Source organism: Electrophorus electricus, chromosome 11 (assembly GCF_041902795.1).
Source record: "Electrophorus electricus isolate QZ-2024a chromosome 11, ASM4190279v1, whole genome shotgun sequence".
Classification (NCBI taxonomy): domain Eukaryota; kingdom Metazoa; phylum Chordata; class Actinopteri; order Gymnotiformes; family Gymnotidae; genus Electrophorus; species Electrophorus electricus.
Window position 1 is genome coordinate 26,989,947 of NC_137507.1, and position 22,895 is coordinate 27,012,841.

Sequence of the window (22,895 nt, forward strand, 5' to 3'; positions counted from 1 at the left end):
AGCTGTGTGAAAGCGAGGTGATTTGGAAAAGTTGTGAACAAAATATTTTTATCTGCCAAACTGCCAAAGGTTAATTTGAACTTTAAAAACTTTGAACCACTTGAAAAAAGAAAACTGCATCAAAAATTAACACTGCACGCACACCCTTGAACACACACACACACACGCAGGTTTTAAACCTACAGAGTTGTGTGGAACTGTAGGTGAATTAAAGGCGAGCGCTCACTAACATCCATCACCCCTGTGGTCAGTCAGCCGATACTGGAGCTCGCGAGTCGCCGTGCCGTGTGGAGTTAACGGATTCACTGCTGGCTCCAGAAGCGTAATTTATTTCCGATAGAAGCACTCATCAATAGAGGGACATTAAAGCGAGAAGACACAGCGCTCATTTGTGTAGCGTTGAAGAAGACAGGTCTAAAGTGTGGCCATTACTTCTCTGGTCCTTCTACACCAACTTAGACCACTTTAAATGCTCACTGCTGAAATTTTACAATAGGCCTGTGCGGTCCCGCAATTAAGAACAGCAGCAGCAATATTGATTATGATATTTTCGGGCATTAATAAATACATTGATATACAAAAATATCAATGTGTGGTCTACCTGCACATTTGACTTCCTTACCTGAAAATAAATGGCGGTTTAACAGGATTTCCAGTGAGTGATCGAATAGATCGGAGGCCTTTCGACCTGCAGGAACAATAGTTGCAAGTATTAAACATTTCACTGTCTGTTTAGCGCAGTTATTCCACTCAAATGAAATTCCACCACACATTTACAAATACGAACGTACTATGATATTCAAGAAAATGACAATAGCAAGAGTAACTGTTTCTTTACCTCTGGTGAAGATATCCAACGGCTCTGCATTCCGGTGAGCCAAATCTTATCCGTCTTGCCCTGTGCTCTTACTCGTTCTCTGCCCCTAACTTTCTGACCTATGCGATCCCTCTTCACCCCGGGTCAAAAAACATAATTAATCAGTGTCAGTCAATATATTGATCCGATTTATCAATGACCACTGAAAGCGAGAGCATGCTTCTCGTTCCAGGAGGCCGGCAGGATTTTACACAGGTGCCGCTTAGCCAATATCTGCATTTTGCTCTGAAATTAGATATTACATTGTACGTTGTAAGATATTTCATATTTAAAAAATGAAATATAATTTTATAGTGAAATATAATTTATTTGGACTAAATTAATAAATTAGCATTGTAATAAATATGTATTGTAATGATGCCATCATAATGAGCAGCTGTATTGTAACTGCACATATGTGCAGAAGTTATTAGACATGTTATGCAAAAGTAGAAATCACCCAAGAACCAATTTTGCAGGATTATAAGCACGAATGGATATTTATGGATTAAATCATTAAATGTACTCTAAATAGCAGTGGTAGTTGATAATAGTTTAACAATACTCTCAACCAAAAGGGGTGGGGTTTTCATTAAGGTCTGGTGAAGAGTCCTCAAAGGACAGGACATTTTTCGTAATTCATATGTACAGTGGATTGTAGCGCGACTTCAGGACCAGGGACAGCGCGCGTAACCTAAAGATTTACACACCGATGCGCGCTCTCGCTCAGACATGGACACAGCGCCCAGCTCGTGTCTCTCGGTAGAAGCGCTGTTGTACAGCGAATCAGCCACACGCGCACACTGTCCACTCTACACAACGACCGTGGCGAAAGAGTGAAGATTTTTACCCGCGACGAAGATCAAAGCGTTTACAACATCATGCTGGACTGATCGTATAACATTTCGAAATCGATGGATTGGTTTTGAAATCGTTTTTGAGAAGAAAAAAAAAAGGAAAAAAACCCCCCCAACAAATCTGCTTCTGGGGGTTTTAGAGCGCGCGCTGTAGTGAGCGAGTGACAGGGCACGAGGGAGAGAGGGAGGGAGGGAGGCGGATAGACAACATTCTTCAGCGATGGAACTTACAATGGAAAACCTTGGCAATATGCACGGCGTCTCACACTCACAGGCGGGAGACCTGATGAACTCCTCACACGGAAGACCGTCATCAGCGTCCCACAGGAACCTGGTATCGCACGGGCGGTCGGCAATGGTATCCAGCATGGCTTCGATCTTGGAGGGCGCCGGTGAGTACCGGACCGACCCGGCTCTCTCTGGCCACCTGCATCCAGCAATGACCATGTGCGAGTCGGGGATGAATCTGTCCAACACGTACACCACGCTCACTCCGCTCCAGCATTTACCGCCCATCTCGACCGTTTCCGACAAGTTCCACCATCCCCACGCGCACCCACACCACCACGCCGCGCACCAGCGTCTGACCACCGGCAATGTCAGCGGCAGCTTCACCCTAATGCGAGACGACCGTGGCTTGGCCTCCATGAGCAACTTATACGGCCACTATCCCAAAGACATGTCCGCGATGGGCCCGCCGTTATCCCCGTTGTCCAACGGCCTCGGATCCCTGCACAACTCTCAACAGGCGCTGTCAGCTTACGGTCCGAGCGCTCATCTCACAAACGACAAAATGCTCTCGACGGGAGGCTTCGAACCACATGCGGCGATGCTTTCCCGGAGTGAGGAACACATCGCCCGGAGTTTAGGGGGTCACGGGCACAGTATGATCTCCAACCTCAACGGTATGCATCCTCACGGCCACCTCCACTCCCAGGCAAACGGGTCCATGCTGGCCGAGCGAGAGAGGCACGCAGCCGGGGCTGCGCAAGGCGGCGGCTCGGGGCAAGTGGAAGAGATCAACACGAAGGAGGTGGCGCAGCGGATCACAGCCGAGCTGAAGCGCTATAGCATACCGCAAGCCATCTTCGCCCAGAGGATCTTGTGTCGCTCGCAGGGAACTCTGTCGGATCTGCTGCGCAACCCAAAGCCGTGGAGTAAACTGAAGTCCGGCAGAGAGACATTCAGGAGAATGTGGAAATGGTTACAGGAGCCTGAGTTTCAACGAATGTCTGCGCTTAGGCTAGCCGGTGAGTGAGCGCGAGTAAAACTGGAAACATTCAGTTCAGAAGCCTTTTGGACTAAATTGTATACAGTTGTTATAATGGCCACACCGATAGCGCTGAGGATGATATCAATCATGGGCGCCTATCACATTGCCTATCACACTGCCATTATCCGAAGCATATCTGTTCGCCACATCATGCGTATCTTATTGTCACCCAACGTCTGGCAAACTCAGCGAAAGCTCGTGCAGGGTCGGATCGCTTACACTCACTTTAATTCTCGAGAGAGGCTGACAACGAAGTGGCATTCAGAGATACAGAGAACCACACGCGTGGTGGTGGTGGGAGAGGTGCTCACGTAAATAGTCATTTTGTCATTTTGTAATGTGAAAGCATAAACCAAGGGCCAAATAACGTGATAAAGTGAGCTGCGCTGGAGTCCTCTTCTAAAATTTTTATTTTAAAAATCCTGAAAAAAAGTTTAAAGTCTAAAGCTGCAAAGGCCGTACATAATTAAACCCTCATACGTAGATGGTAAGATTCAACAAAGAAAGTGAGGTCTAAATGGGTGCTAAGCTAGATGGCCATCAGACATTTGAGGAACGATTTCCTGTCAGACTTTGATGAGTGTACAGACCGCCCTCTCTTACAACAGATGGGGGAAATCTCCGACCATGTACGGCGGGCGTCCCTGCAAAGGTCGGATTCCTGTTTTCGGTTGTGTCATCTCGCGTCCCCCGAGTCAAGCGGATAGCCCTCGAGTCTCCCTGCGCGCTGAACTGCCTCTAAACGCAGCAAGGCGCAAACGAGTCAAAACCGCGCGGGTACAGCGCGTAAGGGAGCGTGACCTCCAGCTAATCAATAGCGCAGTTCCTTGCGTCCCTTTTAAATGGAGCGCACCGATCGATACTCGATTCGGAACTGAAAGGCAGATAACCGTGCTGATGGCCCGGCTTTTAATTTAGCCCGCTTTGTTTTAACGCTCTCTGATTAGACCGGTACTCCCCCACTTCCATTTATGTATGACGAATGCCGCATTTGTATGGAACTGCTGCCGCCATCGCGGTTTTCACCCATCCATCGGTTGGGCCGGCGAAGTCATTATGTCGACTGAAAATAGACTGATACAAAAATCTCACAAATAGAATTATTTGACAGCTCATTTCTTGCAGGATTGTTTTGTTTTGTTTTTTCCCCAGAAGTCATGTCACTTCAGGGAATATGATGTGAATGATAATTTTTCATGCAAACTCAAAAAGGCTTGTCAGTATAAGCAAAAAAGCTTAAAACAAGAAGTCAGCAGAAATGTATATTATTAAAACTGCAACATCACTTTTGTTAGCAATGGGCAACAATGGGAAAATGTTCAGAGATGCTGTCCCATGAAAGCTTATCCAGTTACCAATTCAATGAGAATTCAATGACTATTTTGACATTTCTGCATCATATAATGACTAGAACAGTGTTCTATTCCACGACCACTATATAAAATGACAAAAAACAAACCCCAAACATTGTAAAAAAAAAACTATCAATGCAACACTATAATTTAAATAAGTTGCACAATTTGCAGTCATCCTGAATTGTTTAAACAAATCTGGACTGTGTTGAATTTTGGTCATATCTAAAAATACATAGTAAAATTCCCTGACACACTTTGACAATGGCCAAGACAATGGCCGAAAACAAATCAGGAACAGTCCTTTCAAAATCCAAGGACATTAGAGGCATTCTAAATCTATGCAGACTTAACAAACAACACACTTTATAACCACAGTACAAAAAGAGCAATAAAACGTTAGGTCTTATATAGCTGCTTTAAGTCCCACCAACTCATCACTCATGGGTCTGTTCTTAGGGCACTTCACTAATCTTCTTCTCTGTTTCCTTGTTAAAAATGGAAACAACAACAAACAACAATAACAGCCCTTTAGCCTACGTTGTACAGTGGGTTCACATAAAGTACTTTACCCTATACAGTTCTATACAGTTCAGGTTATCATATGAAATTTATTATGATCTTGATCAATGCAAAATTGGAATTTCTTCTCTTTTCCTTTTGGAAGCAGTATGGATTCCCGCTGGCATACCGCTGAGATGGAGAAACAGTGTCCTTGTGGTTAGGGAGGTGCAGCATTAGTGACCTGCACATGGACACATGTCCAAACTGTGCACATTTGAATGCCTAATGGATAGCTCTGCAACAGTGATGAATTGCTTCTCAGCTCAGTCAAAATCCTTTCTCTCTCCCCTCACTCGCTTATTAGTAAATTGTTATTAACAGAAATAACAGAAGTCTTAAAAGATCTAAAAAATTCAGTGGTCAAAGAATAAGCTTTAAGACAACTAAAACTCGCCTTACGGCTTGTTAAGAATTTATGTAATTGTAATACATTTAGCAAAGGTCCTGCACCCTCTGGATATAGATGTGTACCTGTGTATTACAAGCTGAAACTACATCTACATCTGAACTACATCTGAGTGAAACATCTGCTTTCCAGCGTCTTTCTGCAAGGCTCCTAGTCCCTGCCTCTGTGCTGTCTAGGCCACGTTTTTTAATGGGCCAAAGTGTGACTATCTAAATGGATGAGAGCTGTTTGTGAAGACCCTATGTAGGCTATCAGTGGGCTGCTTGTAGTGTCATTTCCACTCTGGTCCCTCACAGCTAAGGGGGTGTCAGTCATTGGTCATTTAGATTTCACTGGTTAAGTGGGAAGTGAGTCTGTCGCTAGTAGATTTCAATTTTTCACAGCAGTAAATTGTTTCAGACTGGTCTGAATTTCTGAGTAAGGTTAAACCTTAAGTAGCCATTCAAATTTCTCTAGCTAGGCTAGGCTAATGTCTGTTTTGCACCTGGTATTGTACTGAGTAAGCAGTTAAACAAAGTTGGGCAGTGAACAAGTATAAGCCAACCAGACTCCAAATGTACTGAAGAGTGATCAAATTCGCTATCTGTTATAATATATATATAGTTTTGGTACTTTGTACAGACTTTAATTCAGACAGTTATCATATTTGGAGTGATAAAGAACAGTGTAAAACACATCAATGACCATTACCCATAATTGCTCAAATAACAATCCTTAATTTATAATAACCATCCATTATATCTTTATGCCAATATTACCAAGTAATTTTTAGCAATTCAGGTCCATATTTTGTCGGCACACTAACTTGACTCTCAGTGTTTGAAAGGTATTGTAATATAACGATAATGCTATTATATTTCTAAGTTAATTTATTTTAAAAGGAAGCACATGTGGAAAGCACCTTAAGGAATGAGGGTGCATGGTTTGACAGGACACTGAATGAAGTCCAGCACCATTGTTCAGAGAGGCTCAGGGATCCACTCGCAATCACAAGAGCCCACCAGAACAGAAGAGCATGCATATGATGAGGCAGGTTACAACAGTGTGCCAAAGTCAGTCCAAAGTCTAGTGCCTTGTATCATTTTATTCAGAAAACCCAGGTGATATCGCTTGCAACTATCTCACTGTGGGTAAGAGCTGCTGGTTACCATATAATGGTGAAACCTGTCAGCATGAGTTGATCGTTGGTCATGCTACTTATATTAAGTAATGTGAAACCTTAATTATTCATTAAATAGTCATTAAAGAATCATTTACAATCATCAGAGCATTGTATTTGATACTTGTATCCAAATACATCTGGCGGAAATTTGATACACTCTGTCTCTAGACATAATGAAAAGATTCTTGTGGGGGCTTCTGTTATTTGAAGAGGAAATATTCATTAATACCTCATAGATATGAGATATATACATACTCCAAAAAGATCAGTTATGAGGAATGAGGACTCGAGAGGCCACTGAACTACATGAAGAGCTTTGAGACTCTTGCACAGAACATAGGAAAAAGTCATGACCTTTAATTCCCGTGTGTGTGTGTGTGTGTGTGTGTCTTTGATGCTGCTGCTGCATGCACACATGTGACTTTATCCGTCTCGTTATGCAGGCTCACCATAAAGCGACCAGCACTAATTCCATCAAGCACGCAACATTTGTTGATTTGCCTTTTCTCGGCGAATAACAAGTGGTAAGGTAATGGCTCCAGTGGAGCAAATACATCAAAGTTGCTCATCTCAGGAAATCTCATAATTAAATCGAAGATGAAGGCAAAAAGTGCAGGTCAGCAGCTGGGGAGACTGGCCGGCTGTGGCAGGGTCGTCAGCCGGCTCTCGCGCCCGACTCCGCTTCACCACAGAGGGCCTTTCCGCCTGCCGTGGCTTTGTCATTCTCATATGTTTGCCTGGCTCTGCACGTACGAGAGATCAATAACACGTCCCCCCTCCTCCTCTCTGCTTCTCTTCTGCTCTCTGGTTGTCTCTGCAGCAAATCACACACACAAAAATGACCCAGGATCCGTTATTACGGTCACAGTAATACTGAATAAGATCTGTTGGTGTGGTGAATCCACCAGAGGTACCAAAAAAAAAAAGATTCTCAGATGTTTCTTCTAGCAGGCCACTGGACATCTGAGACACACAGTGATGCAAAATGGCCGACGCCGTAAGTGGATACCTACGAGAGTGATCTAGCTAAGGGTCTGAATGAGATGTCCGTCGAACAGCTGCGGTTCGGAGTTCTTAAGTAATGTTCGGTGATTATGTTTTCGGCCTGGCTGTGTAGAATGGAATATGCGTGAGAGCCATTAATGTACATGTGTGTGGTTGTGTGAGTGGGTGCATGTGTGTGTAGGTGTGAGATGTTACAGACATGAGCAGTAACACAATGTGTGCGGCTGAATTCAGCTTTTGGCATCACTGGTGTAATCACTGTCTAGGATAAATTCTTGCACAGCTTCAGTGGTCCGTTCAGTTTTCCATGCATAATACTCAAAAACATTAAAAAGAATGTATTGTCCATTTGACAATAATGGTTGAGTCCAACCATCTGACAGCACTCAGCACAGACAAGCTATACAAATGGGTAAATTGCCAAAGCAGAGGCCGTGGAATCCTGTGAATTAGACTCAGAGAGAAAAATTCATCTGATTAGTGGGAACGTTTGCTTTGAATTGAAAGTCCAGTCTCTGAAACTGGCAAATGTGCCCCACAGGCGTTTAAAGAACATGAATGCTATAAGAGAGTCAAAACTCACACACACGAGTTCCGTGCTTCCTGTGAGCATGCTTCCAGCTGTTCTCAGGACATTAGCGGCTCCTGTCAGTGTGCTCCGAGTCAGTCCCAGTATGGCTGAGGCCCTGTTATGCTGATTCCTTTCCCAGGCTGCATGCTGGTGTTGGTTTAAACCTCGTCACCTCACAGGTGCAAATAGAACAAGACCACCTTAAAGAGCTTAACTCACAGGCGAATTGGTGGGTTTGTAAGTTGAAATATATCAAAGGCTCCCAGATGACCCACTTTTAAAATATAGCTTCAAGTCAGGAGCTAGAGTAGGAGGTACTGTACATTCTAGCTACATTCTACACACAGACACACACACACACACACACACACACGCACACATTGCCTCTTCCATTCCAAAAGAAAACCAAAGATGATTTTACTTCTGTACTCATCGCTACCAAACTGTGGAAGCAATCATAGATCTGTTTTAAAACACACACAGTGTAAAAGCGTGGGATGGCGCGGGATGAAATGTGTGTTGTGTGAGATAAAAGCAGACGCCGGCAGGCACTGCGATTGATTGAGGGCGGGAGAGATTTGACTTTGTGAGAAGCAGAAGATGCAGGCGAGCTGCTGAAATGATCGATTGTGCCGTTAATAATTGATAAGCGTGGGTGGGGGTGGGGGGGAGACCAGGGCCCAGCGCTGCTGTAACAGAGCCCGCTCTCGGTAAGCAAAGTGAAAACGTGCGCCGAATGTTTCGAGACGACGTAAATGTCACTGAGGAATATGGCGGCGTGGATCAAAAACAAAACAAAAACAAAGACGGTCTGAGGTGCGGAATGCCCGTGTAACGGCAGTGTCGAGACCCCGGTGTGGGCGGGGGGCATAAGGGGAATTTCTCCATCGGCGCTCCTGCTCACATCGGCAAAGGCCTGCTGATTATCATTTCATGCTTGTCAGCAAATACACTGATGGAATCCAAGGTGGGGATTGTTTGGTATTTGAGGGATGAAGAGGGACGAGTATTGTGTTCAGACGTGACAACAGGGTCATGCGGGTGGGGTTCTGTGTGCGTGTGTGTATTTGCTTGCCCAATGAGTACAGGTACAAAATGGATACATAAATGTGGCTCTACTGTATGCACTGTTGTGTATGCGTGATGCCAAGAAGGAATGCCCATATCAGACACACCGTGTGTTTGAATGCCTTTTGCCATGTGTCAGTGCTTGTGTGTGAGTGTAGTTATGTGTATATGTGTGTGTGTGTGTGTGAGTGTGTATGTGATTGGGTTATAGAGTGTGCCTGTGCTATACATTGTTAAGGCTTATCTGACTTTCGCTGAATCTGTATTGATTTCCTTTCCCTGCTCTCTCCTTCCATCTCTGGGGCTCCCACCAGCAGCAGCCAGCCAAGCAGACCCACAGACGCACACACACGCATACCGCACACGCATACCGCACACGCACCACACTGGGCCCCCTGTTCACAGTACATTCCCACCAACAGATTTGCAACACACTGTTCCTGCAACACACACACGAACATGCAGACACAGACAAATTTTGTGATTCTAGATTCCATCTGAAAGATGCTGTAGAGCTCACAAAGCAAACACATGGTGATAAATCATAATCAAGGCCTACATTAAACAGTTTGAGTGAATGCATACTCAAGTATTATCTATTTGCAGAATTATAAAACATGTAATTTGGGAATGACAGGAAATATATGCTTCCATATGAAGCCAGAGATTGGGACTTTATTACTAATAAAGTGTGGCCTTTACTCACTAACACTTCTGCTTTGTGTGCTCCACCTGCGTTCATTTACAGCTAAAGCATAATGAACACGTAAAGCCACAATAAGTATTCAATAAGGAATAGGGCCTAAAATATGGCACTGCATTTCTAAAACAGAGATATGGCGGGAAGGGTTATGCCTTGCAAAAAAAAGTCTGTCTGAAAGCAATGATTTATATACCTATTGAATGGTAAATAACAGCCTGAATAACAAGCTATTGTAGAACTACATATATTTGATACTAACAAATGGACAAAAACTTTCACTGACTTGCCATGAGTTAGAATACCAGTCTTTAGAAAATGAAGCAATTATAGGTGTAGATGCAATTTTCAGGAATTAATAGACGAATTCCATAAATATATGGTGAACAAAAATATGGCTTAAGAAATCTCTTGACTTTAACGACTTTAATAATCACGCTGTATGTGACAAACACATACTCCAGAGACGTCATATGTCATTGTATGAAGAAGACAGTGGTTTATGTATAACAATAACAGCAAATGGAGTTTAATGATTTGACACATAGATTCAGAGCAAACATGACCGGGAGTGTCTGTGTTGCAAAGAAAAAGAAGAAGGATGTTACATTTGGTATAAAAGACATTAAAAGGGAAATCTTCATGGTTACCTTCAGTTGTGTGTGCAAATTCTAGTCTCTTATAACTTGCCTCCTGAAATCGGGAATACCTAGTCTTTAAGACAATTGAATCAGCAGGTATTCATTTTGCTAAACACTCATCAGAAAGCAATGATTAGGAAAAAAAATGGAATTAGAGTGAAGGGGGATGTCTGTAGAGGCCATAAGCAACTACTGTGTGTATATTCGCAGAGTCCAAAGAGATCCAGTAAAGGGCTCTAACAGTGTAATGTGGGATTAATATAAAATCTGTTATAGATCTTTTTGCTCCTTGGCTTTTGTCAATCTGGCTATGAATGGCATTTAATTGAGCTGGTAGGCATAGATCTGGCTTGTCAGATGTTTGTCCACTGAGCAATTGATTTAGGAGACCAGTTAGGAAACGCAGTGCACACAGAGGAACTGCCCCTGACTTGAACTATAGGAATGCCCAGCTTCTATTACACCAATCTCAAAAGGCCAAACTCACGCGCCAGGTTCCCACACTCCCTCATATCCAATGACAGCATAGATGAAGAGGCTGCATTCCCTAGCAACTGCCAACGCTAACTGGAGCTAAACCAAACAACTGCCGTGAATCGAACCACGTTTTTAAATTAAAAGTGACAAACCGAAGTCCCTCTTATTACTGAAATACTAAAGTGTGCTAGCGTGAGTTAGCAAGCGATCTTTTATGAGCAAATCACTGAGTGAAATGACATTAGGCATCCTTTGGTCTTAGATACGACGTAACTGCTCAATGCATGCAAACACTTGGAAACGGAATGTATCGCCAATCATCAATATCATATTAGAATATATTTTCTATCATCTAATATGTACCCGCAAATCAAAATAACTAATTAACTAAATAAATAAATGCATCAATAAATGATCGTAAATAAGCAATTATGGCCTAAAGTGGTGCGAAAAATTATTGTGTGGAAACTACAGTGGTTTCAGTGACTACAACAAGAGCATGAAGGAAGTAAAAGTGAGAACTACAACATGCTTTGCTAAAAGCATTAGGATTTGGAAATTACTTTAAGGTTCTCGGCTAACTTTCATCTTACTTAAAGGTATTTGCGCTTGAAGGTTTAATTTTGTTTTATGAGATGTTGACGTGAAGAATGTGTGCATGTGTGAGCACGCACTTGTGTGTTTCTTTTTCATGTGCAATAAAGCCTTTAACAGGAAACACCTACAATAGTTTTAATGTATAGGCCTGATAAACTCATGTTGCGTGTGCTTTAGTTTAGTGAAATATAGTTTGTCTATGTGATACTTGGCGTTTCTATGAAAGCAATGTATTAAAAAATATAAGTAGTTCTATTATTATTTTATTACAAAAATAAACTCCCAATCTAGCGGTGTATCGTATCGAATTCCTGAACGGAATATTCATGTCATCTAAAAATTATACAGACACAATAAGGCCGAAACCTTTGTTACGTTCAGCACGAGCTTGCCGGGATATGTAAATGTTTAGATGCACGTGTTTAGATTACCTGAAGCGAGATACATAAAATAACCAGAATATAGCCTGGTCTATATAAAATATATATTATTTTGGGTAATGTGCTCAATTCTATTCAAAATGCACCAATTCAAAATTTTAGTATAAAACATTAACTCGCTTTCAGACACAGTTGTACGCTTTCCAGATACATTTTACAAAATGGAAAAGGGGAAATGATTTTGTAATTATAACATTCAATTTTGTAATTGTAACATTCGCCGGTGATATTTAAAACACACCGTAGCCTACCTGAACTGGAAGAACTCCCTGAAATTACAGCGCATATGGTCTATCATAGCAAAGAGCTGTGACCTCTGTTTAAAATATTTTCTCTCTGACAGACTTCTAATTGTTTTTCTTGTCAAACTCTGACAGGTTATAGGATAATCGTGGTGGGTGCGGTCCAGGGATGTATGAGTTCAAAATTCTGTTTCTGATGAAAATGAAAGATCGAATTGATTGGCCTTAGTTGTGCCTCGCGATGTGTCCGAGAATCTCGGGGCGCCATATTCTATTGACAGGGAAAAGTGACACGGGCCTACGGTCATGTCACCATCTGACAGCCTTGGACACTGGCGTTCGCGATAGTACACCTACTTTTCATGACCATGTCATCCCATGCAAATCTCACTGGCCTCCATCATCACGGCAGCTTTTTATCACAGTTGAAGAAAAAAAAAATGTCATGCAACTTATATTTTAGTCACGCAAATTAAACTTAGGCAGCCATAAATAGCCCAATATATTACAGCAAAGCGCAACGGACTATTAGGCCTATAAGCGAATAGGCCGTTTAATCTGTTGAACAGACATGTGTTTATAGAGCGTGGATGAGCTATTTGTGAGTAGATGATTGACATGGCTGTTTTTCGTCAGCAGTAGTCCGGCCCGCTCGGGAGAGGGTACGTTTCACCGCACCCCAAAAAAGATCGGCCCCACTCAAGCCATCGATCCCAAGCCGAGCGGTTAGCTGCATGGTGCGGTTAGTTATTGATTCCGCCCTCGCACTCTCCCTCACTCCAACACACCCTCATCGCACACAGCACCCGCACAAAACTAGTTTCTCATTCAAGTCGCATGTTTTTGCTTAGAACCACACCTGCAAATGCTGTGATTTCTGGTCATTTATTCAGGGTCCTTCCCGGTTTTTATCTTTTTGAATAACTTAAGGGAGACTAATAGACGTTTTATGTGCTTTAATAATCCTAATAATTTAGGCTTCTTCAAGTTCATTAGTCATGACTGACTTTTGCAATAAAGTTTAAGCAAATAGTTATGAAGAACATTAAAAAACGGGTACTAAAAATCAGCTTCACATTAATTTTCAAGTGCTGACATGTGAATCCTGGAACTTTACCTCAGGGGAGAGTACGGTGTCTCCAAAATTAAGTTACAACTAGGCTGCATTTTTCTATTGGAAGGACCGACTTGAGTTACGAGGGTAATATGGCTGATGTAAGCATATTGCTTTCAAATAATTTTACAATACAGTCTCCACTGACCGTTCGAATAAAGTCCACAACTGAGTGAAGTTAATAACTATTAACAACTATTACGTGCCTCCCAGGGTGTTTAAACCGCATTTAAATCGCGTGCTTTCAGGGCTCGTGGGGAAAGAACTTCGAGTCTATGTTTAACCAGAAGGTCCACGTTTCAATATGGCTACGCACGGGCACATGAAAAATAGTACAAGGTATTAGCAATCAGATACCCTATAAATACAGTGTAGGTACAGGAAAACAGAATACGCATCTAAAATATTGCTCGCAGATGCAATCATAGAGAACTTCATCCATCTTAGTGATAACACATCGATAACCGTGATTACCACTGGATTACGAAACTAAATAGACTCTGCCAATTAAAACGTAGTTTGCCAACAGTCAGAGGACAAGCGGGCTTCCATTTGTGAATGTCTGGGTAAACTATCTTTAGCTATTTTATGTATTTTCTCGTAAGAGAGCAATTTATATATTTTCATTTAAAAAATGTTCTCATTACAGTATGAGCTGACATCTGCTAATAGCTCTAGTTTCAGGCGTTTTTCACACACACACACACACACACACACACACACACACACACACACACACACACGTCAAGATACAGATTCAGTAGGGGAGAGAGAAATGGAGAGAGGAGGTGACGCACGTCGTTTATCGTTGGGTCCTACAGGCGAAAATAAAGAGCTCCGTTTAATTCCACTAAAACGAATGGTGCCGAGCTGGAGACAAATACGTAAATGTATTGCTGGCTTTGTAAGATCTGTGGAAGCAATGTCTGGTTAAGGAAAACAGACATTATGTATTAAATTATCAGTATATTAGCGCCAACACTCACTCATTACATTATAGAATATTGAGTCGGGAGAAGCGCGGTAGCTCGGAGCCAGAGAAAGCTTGGCATGACCGTGACTGCGCGGAATGAATTAAATAAATGCTCCATGAAACGTTCTTAAAGCGCAGGTCAATCGATACTGAGACTATTACTCTGTAAAAAAATTCGAACAATTGAAACAACAACAAAGATTAACAAATGACGTAGCTTAATGTGACTTTATAATGAGATGCTGGGACAGGTGTCAATACAGGCCTATTTTAAGAAGGCTCGTTTTGGCCCCCACGTACAAGGCTGCGAACAATCATTCTTGGATCCAAAACGTCTTCTGATACGTCAGTTTGGATGTAACTGCAGAAGAATTATTGTCTAATCGAACCACCGGGGACTTGAAAAAACCTTTTTAGCCGCTTAGGCAACACAGATGTGTAGCCATTTTTCAAATAAGATGCAAAGTAAATGCAAAGAAACCACCGAGGACTAAGAAAGCATCCCGTCCACGCCGCCGTCAGGGTTCTTGCTTTAGACCCATCTGTGAATATGAACTGAGCAGTTCGACACCTTCCTGTTAACTTGTCGTTTTTCTGATGCCCATTATGGTTTCCTATAGCCCACATAAAAACATAAAGGATAGCCTACATCATATCTCCGTGGAGACGAAGAAGTGTTTTTACCTGCAGGAAGTAAAATCTCTGGCTACAGCTGCGATGCAAATAGGCGTAGCCGTTGCGAAGAAATGCGATTTTGCTGCATTTTAAGCACGTAGTCGTACAGGAGATCTGAGGCGACCACTACCACTCATAGGGCTAGCCAACATCTCGTATTAGATGTTTCATTCTAAATCCTACGACTTCTCACTTTTGATATAATACTGAATACAGCAGTGGTCTGCGTGATTTTACTAGTGTTTTTCTCAAGTTTCACCCAGAATTTGCATAAAGCTATCGCTTATTGCCATAGGCCTAATGATTATGCAGATCTGGGTCCAATACATCAACACAAGGTTAAACGTTCATTTGTTGAAACCTTTGTTCGTCTTCGTGCAGTACGCGCGCGTCTCCACTTTGGCCCACGGTCTGGTGCACCTGACCTGAGCGTGAGCTGGTTGAGACTATCTGCGGTAATTATGCTTTGCACACATTAAACAATTCATATCTGCACTGCATTGAGCTAAAGGATGTTTGACCCAAGAGATTAGAATAGGCTGTGCGTGAAATTGGACTGTGGGGTGAATTTTACTGAAAGGTAGCTGTAATGCTTTGTTATTTTGTTTACACGTCGGCTATGCCTACACGACTTGCGCTACAGTCAGCGATAATTAACTTAAATGTCATTGTCGAAATTTGGATTTTTAGAAAAAAGACAAGGAGAAAAGGGCTACGTGGGAAATTCTGAAAAGACTCCGTCTAATTCTGATGTAGACTTGAGCCGTAATGACAATGTGTGCCCAAGGTTTTGAACATTTTAGATGGATTTTTATAGAATTTACTCCACTAGACCTGCCCTCTAATGCATGTGCGTCTTTCTTCTTTCTGTCTACGCTCGGCTATTGCCCTAAAAGCTGCAATGATCGATTTTCCTCTGTTTTCTCCTGCGCACGTGGTCCAGTAATCAGGGCCCCCTTCCCGGGCGATCGATCTGTATTGATCCCTCGAGCCCAGTGCGCGCCCACTCTCGGGGAGGCGCGAGAACCGTGCCGGAACGAGTGACATCAGGAGGTAGAATGTGGGAACGAGCGAAATGTGCTAGTCTGGCGCTCGATACCAAACATACGGACAATTGTACAAAAGACATCAAAATATAGGTCACAGAATACGGCTAAAATATATTATTTGCTACAATTACAGATTTTTATACAGTTTTTAAAATTTTGTAGCAAGCCACTTTTTGCTGTCCAGCCTGTTTCAGGGCAGCATGTAGGTTGTACAACTGTAACTACGCCTTATCAAAGCCACTAGGTATTTCTATTTAATGTATTAATACTCTTTGCATAGATGTAGATTGTTGATACACTCTGAGAGGATGTGATATGCACTACACTACCCTATAGGGTGTGTGTGTGTGCACATGTGTGCATATATTTATACATACCTATAAATTTTCAAAAGCAGAGTGTGACATGATCTGGAATATATTGTACGGAACTGAATTGTGTTGTTGATGTGTTCATGTGTCTGTATTTGTACATTGGTGGTTGGAGACTCTTTGTGTTTTAGGCAGTGTTTAGGAGTGTGTATGCATGCATCACATGTTCTTTGTGTGTATGTGTGTTTGTGTGCATGTGTGTGTGATGTGCAGTGGTATATGAAAATGATGGATGAGCGTGCTGTTGCTTTAGATGGCAGCAGTAAACAGATTTGACTGTGTAGGAGAGATCGATTGGCTCATGGCTCTCTGTAATTAGACATACAGCGCCAGGGCTCAGCATTCACACTCTCAGCACAATCTCACTGGGGGAACCCTCACTGCAACACACACACACACACACACACACACACACACACACACGCACACACACACATACAGAGAGAGAGAGATAGAGGGAGCAAAGTGTGTGTGTGAGAGAATGACAGAAAGAAGAGAGAGATGGAAAGGAGAGAGATACTGAAAGAGAAAGTGAGACAGAGAGAGGGAGGGGAGAGAGTCTGTGCAAAGCTGATGGCGATGGACGTTTGTGGCCATGAAAGGGATCAAATTATACACACAGGACAGCACGGGATCTGGAGCAGTGTGTGCTGTGCAAGAGCATTCTTCACAGGACTTGCTGACTTTGAGAAACAAAAGCACACAGAACAACACTAATCCATAAAGAAAAATAGTACCTAAAATTAACTCAATGTCCTGTTCACCAGAGTTGGTTAGCGGTGTTCCTTTAAAAACATCAAATAACGGAACAGGGTTGTTTCACTGAATAGTCCAATAATGTCAGCATGATTACTAGTATTCTTTGAAAGCTATTTTTAACAGAAATTATTTTCAGTATTATCTGCTCCTTCCACCCTGGACAGCCTGTGTTTGTCTGCAGCCGTATGAACACCTCTTTGTCTGGAGAGGTCTGCATGGTTAAAAGTGAAGCCCACCACATGAATGTAAATCCCCTGAATGACTCCAAACAGCTTGGAGAGGGAGAGTGGATTTTGCTGGAGGGTTCTCTGACATGAGTCCCTGAGGATGCCCTCTTCCTATTAAAAGCACACACACACACACACACACACACACACACACACACACACACACACACACACACACCACTCTCTCTCCCTCTCTCTCTCTCTCATACACACACACACACACCACTCTCTCCCCCTCTCTCTCATACACACACACACACACACACCACTCTCTCTCCCTCTCTCTCTCTCTCTCTCATACACACACACACACACACACACACACACACACACACACACACACACACCACTCTCTCTCCCTCTCTCTCTCTCTCATACACACACACCACTCTCTCTCTCCCCCTCTCTCTCATACACACACACACACACACACACACACACACACACACACACACACACACACACACACACTCTCCCTCTCTCTCTCTCTCATACACACACACACACCACTCTCTCTCTCCCCCTCTCTCTCATACACACACACACACACACACACACACACACACCACTCTCTCTACCTCTCTCTCTCTCTCTCTCATACACACACACACCACATCTATTTAATGCTACTATTTAAAAATCTGTACCTAACAGTGTCTCATGTACAATTATTCATTCAATATACATGCGTCTCACCCTCTCTTTCTTCTCTCTCTCTCTCTGTCTCTCTCTCTCTCTCTGTCTCTCTCTCTCTCTCTCTCTCTCTCTCTGTATCTCTCTCTCTCCTTCTCTCCCCTTCTCTCTTTTTCCTGTCTGCAGCCTGCAAGCGGAAGGAACAGGAGCAGCACAAGGACCGCAGCCTGGCACCCAAGAAGCAGAGGTTGGTCTTCACCGACCTCCAGCGCCGCACGCTCGTCGCCATCTTCAAGGAGAACAAGCGTCCGAGCAAGGAGATGCAGATCACCATCTCGCAGCAGCTGGGTCTGGAACTCTCCACTGTCAGCAACTTCTTCATGAACGCACGGCGCCGCTGCGTGGACCGCTGGCACGATGAGGCCGGCGCCTCGGCTGCCGTTGCCCCGGGTCCCGGCCAGCCGGGCACTTCCGCCACCGCTGCCGCATTCTCCAAGGCCTGAGGGGCCTGCCTACCTGCCCGGCAGCTCGAGCTCCTGCACACCCACTCAAACCTCGACCTACTCGGCTCAGCATGGCCGATACCGGACTCCCTCATCACCCTCCCTCAACCCTCCGTGGACAGAGGTGCCCTGTAGCCGATGACAAGGGTCTGCAGGCACACTTTGTCTTTTATTTTGTGTGTGTGTGTGTGCTTTTTTAAATTCATTTTCAAGGATCCAAAGTTCACTTTAAGATGCAACAGATTTACGTTTTATATTCAGTATGGTGTTTATTTATTTATAATTTGGCCAAAGGAGGCCTAATGCCTGCTGTAGAGAGGGGGCTTGATGTCTAAGTCTCAAGCTTTTGGCACTCTCTTACTCTTCGTTCTAAGCATTAGTCCTGTGCTGCCTCCATGTTCTGGAACATTCTAACAAACTAAGATTGAACAAAGGAGAGATGGCAATAAAAGTCCCAGCACATGCCTCTACTGTTCTCTTAAATCAGTTAGAAGAGTCCAGTAGACCTATGTTCAAAAGCATGTGCTGACGTTTCACGGCTAACAGCTTCTTTGTTTATTACAGTTATTAGAATCACAGTTTTCAACCATCTTTAATCCACCGCCCTCTCTTTGAATTGAGCCTTTTGATAATCTAAGTCATGGCGATTGGCCGAGAGAATTTACACGAAAACCGAGTTCGTGCGTCGCAATCACATGCCTCCGGCGCACCAGGCGTATAAATTTTCGGGCCACGTTCGTCTGTCCCGGTTTGTTTGATCGCGTCTCGTTTTTTCCCCACTGCCAGCGTGGCTCAGCGCTCTCGCTTCAGCACAACGACAAAGGGATGGGGAAGAATCAATCAGCCCTCTGTGTCTGCCCCTACAGAATCATTTTAGCCCACGGGACCGACCAGACCGCTCCTCATGCCTAGAGCAATGGCGCCACCTGCTGGACAACGCTCGATATTCACCTATCAACTTTATTTTAGGCAGCATCGCATGAGTCATGGGGGCCAACGTAAGACATGCCATAGCATTCAGCGATTAACCAGAAACGACAACAGTCTCAATAATGTTGGTTTTCATTATTTTTTATTTATTTATTTTTTTGCAAGAACTTTTATATTTGAATCCAAAGGTATTTTAATTTACCAAAGAGTAAAAAGACGAAACAATCATTAACCAAAGGGAGTAGGGTAGAGAGCAGCTGCTGCTTGCCTTCTCCTGCGCGGAGGACGGCAGTGTCTAGTGGCCAAACGTAAAGGTAAAATGTCACTGTATGATTGAGTGCCAATGACAGATGCCTTAATGATAATCACGGAGGGGACAGGGGCACCGAGCCGCCCCTCAAACCCTTCTATTCTCTCCTCTCTTCTAGCAGTGAGGTGCAGGGCTGTGTACCTAACCGACAAATCATGTAAAACTAACTCAACATGGGGTCATTCCTGACATCAAATGTGTAGAAATAACACATAGTTTAAAAAAGCTCCAAAAACATACTACAAAATCCACTGGAAAGGAAATGTAAATATTCTTCTCTGTCTCTCTTCCTACCCCTACGTCCCCCTATACCCCACCCACACCCTTCTTACTCTCTTTTCCTCTATAATAACGATGCGGGTAATTAGTACCATAGACACAAAAGTTTCTATTAAATGTAACTCTTTGTGCTCTGTTGTGCGTAAACTACAAGTAAAGAAGCACCTTGTAAATGACATTGCAGAAAAGCGAAGTGAAGCGATTTTACTCTGAGAAAGACGAACCTGGAGAAATCAGAGACAAACAGAGAAACAAACAGGTTTTCGCATTGATGGGCGCAAAAAGACGGACTCCTAATTGGAGCGACCTCTGGACTCCAACCTCTCTGTCCTCGGACATCACTGAGCTGCATACTGGACTTTTCTCACGTGAGGTTCCAGTTATATTTGACATGACAATGTAGTCCTCAGTTTCTTTCCCCTGTTTTGAATTTAAGGGGTTCTGCTGGATGTGAAAAGGCTCTTGTCACCCAAAGCTGTTTAAAAACCCTCCAGTGGTTGCCAGTTGCAGTCATCCGGTTGCCAGTTGCAGTCATCTGGCTGGGTGCTGAAAAATAGGTGGGTTTCCCAGAGGCCGTCAACATAACTGGGACTTCAGCTTGGTGGGACATGCGGGTGTGGACAAACACCAAATTTCTTATTCGTAGTATCAAGCAAGAAGACAGAATGGTGGAATGGGCACAAATCCATAGACGCAGTTATCAGTGAACAAGTCCAGAGCCTGAGAGGTTTAGGGGTTTCTTTTTTTAGCGAGGTTCTTAAACAATGTTTAAATGTGAAAAAAAATCTGAACACATACACACACATCATTTGTAGTGAGAACCAGTGCGGCTACCTCACAGAAAAACAGTGGCACATGTGACACAGCCACTAATACCAAAGATACTTCAGCCTGTCAGTTATACCAAACCACTTTCCCCACCCCACCTCATCTCCATGTTTTACACACCCACACACGATAATGTAGCAACAAAAACATGAGTTTCTCTTTTGCGCATACAACTGCACAATGACACACACACACACACACATAGAGCAGTCAGACTGCATTATGACACACGCACACACACACACACACACACACATACACATAGAGCAGTCAGACTGCATTATGACACACGCACACACACACACACACACACACACACACACACACACACACACACACACACACACACATACACATAGAGCAGTCAGACTGCATTATGACACACACACACACACCCACACACACATACATACACATGGAGCAGTCAGACTGCATTATGACACACGCACACACACACACACACACACACACACACACACACACACACACACACACACACACACACACATGGAGCAGTCAGACTGCATTATGCCACGGTGAAGGAGGTGGCTTCTATGCAGTATATGTTGAGTGCCTTTTTCCTTCAACCACGGGTGGGATTGCTCTGGCCACACACACACACACACACACACACACACACACACACACACACACACACACACACACTCACACTCAATCTCTCTTACAACCATACATTCATATATCATAGACTTACACAACCACATTGAAAAAATAGCATACTGTAATTCTTGTGTGCTAGTAGTAGATGATCACTTTACATTTTGATAAGGAAGCACTTTGTTTTTGTATGAAATGTTAAAATTGTTTTTCTATTTGCTATTTTTATTTGATGTATGCATTTATTTATTTACATATTTATGTGTTTATTTACATGGATTCTTTTTTTAACCATCTGAATAGTGCTTAGATCAATGAGGAGTGTTTTGCTAAGCCTGCAGTGTGATTTTGTTTCTAATGCACTTATACATCTCTGGCTTCAGACAAACACACACAAGCACGCACACACACACACACACACACACACACACACACACACACACACACACACACACACACCCCAACAGAGCTATTTTTGTGTGACTTACAGTATTAGGGGAGTGTTTATGTGTGTGCAGACAGCAGAAGTCAGAGATGTATACATAGTGATCAGCTAAACATATGTCTCATTTATTCACTATCATTATCATCTGGCCAGTCCCATCTGATTAGCAATCAATTCTCCACCTATCACACATCTAGTGGTACAACGTGGCAGGCATGTGTTGACAATGAAAATCTGATATACCTCAAAAACTTTAATGTAAAGGCTATGTAATAAAACAATAATGATGATAGTACTGGTACCTAAAGATAATGAATATTGCTAAAATAATAGTTTTGGAAATATTGTGACTTGAAGCTTTATACTGTTCTGTATTCTCTTGTTGCTTTGCCATATTTGGTTTAGATTTTTGCAGTAGCATGTTCCCTGAAACTCCACCCACTTTTTAAAACTGAGTACAAGACTTCCTGAATGTTGGGGTAGGGGACAGAATGAAGTAGGTGTTAAATCAGAGGTGAAAAAAGTCCAGCATTTAATAGGTAGCCCCCACACTGTCTCTTGTATTCAGTCCAGGTTGTTGCCCTGATATCCTTATTAGTATTCATGTAAAAAAAAAAAAGGAACTTTTTTTAAAAATGAGACATTGGATTACAAGGGTACTGGGGAGCTGGGCTGGCAAATCCAAACTTGTGAGACCATGACAGACATGTCATGAGCAAATCTCACTTCCTTTACATTTTGCTTGGCATCTGGGTTTTCTCTCCTGCCCCCTCTGTGTGATTCATTTGTTTTTATCTTGTACGCAAATGCAATTCTGTTCGAATAATGTTTCTTGTGTGTTGTTCAAGTGATTCTGATATCTAAAAAAAAGAAAAAAAATCCAGTCAACTGCAGCTCTGCTGTTAAGGAGACGCAGACCATTCTTTTATGCATGGATATTAAACTAAGTGTTTAGAAACTGCAGGATTAC

The 22,895-nt window shown here is 43.0% G+C and overlaps 1 protein-coding gene across 1 annotated transcript; it reads left to right on the forward strand.

The window, feature by feature from the left end:
* The first annotated feature begins 1,933 nt into the window (after nucleotides 1-1,933).
* Nucleotides 1,934-19,261, forward strand: onecut3b (one cut homeobox 3b). The gene is made up of 2 exons (XM_027021773.3): nucleotides 1,934-2,963; nucleotides 18,199-19,261. The coding sequence occupies exons 1-2, from the start codon at nucleotides 1,934-1,936 to the stop codon at nucleotides 18,513-18,515; spliced, it is 1,347 nt and encodes a 448-aa protein (XP_026877574.2). The 3' UTR covers nucleotides 18,516-19,261.
* Nucleotides 19,262-22,895: the final 3,634 nt, after the last annotated feature.

What these genes read in the sequence shown, in the direction of transcription:
- onecut3b (XM_027021773.3), top strand. Translation starts at nt 1,934, where the DNA reads ATGGAACTTACAATGGAAAACCTTGGCAATATGCACGGCGTCTCACAC. An exon ending in GTCTGCGCTTAGGCTAGCCG is followed by an intron (nt 2,964 to 18,198) that starts GTGAGTGAGCGC and finishes TCCTGTCTGCAG; the next exon opens with CCTGCAAGCGGAAGGAACAG.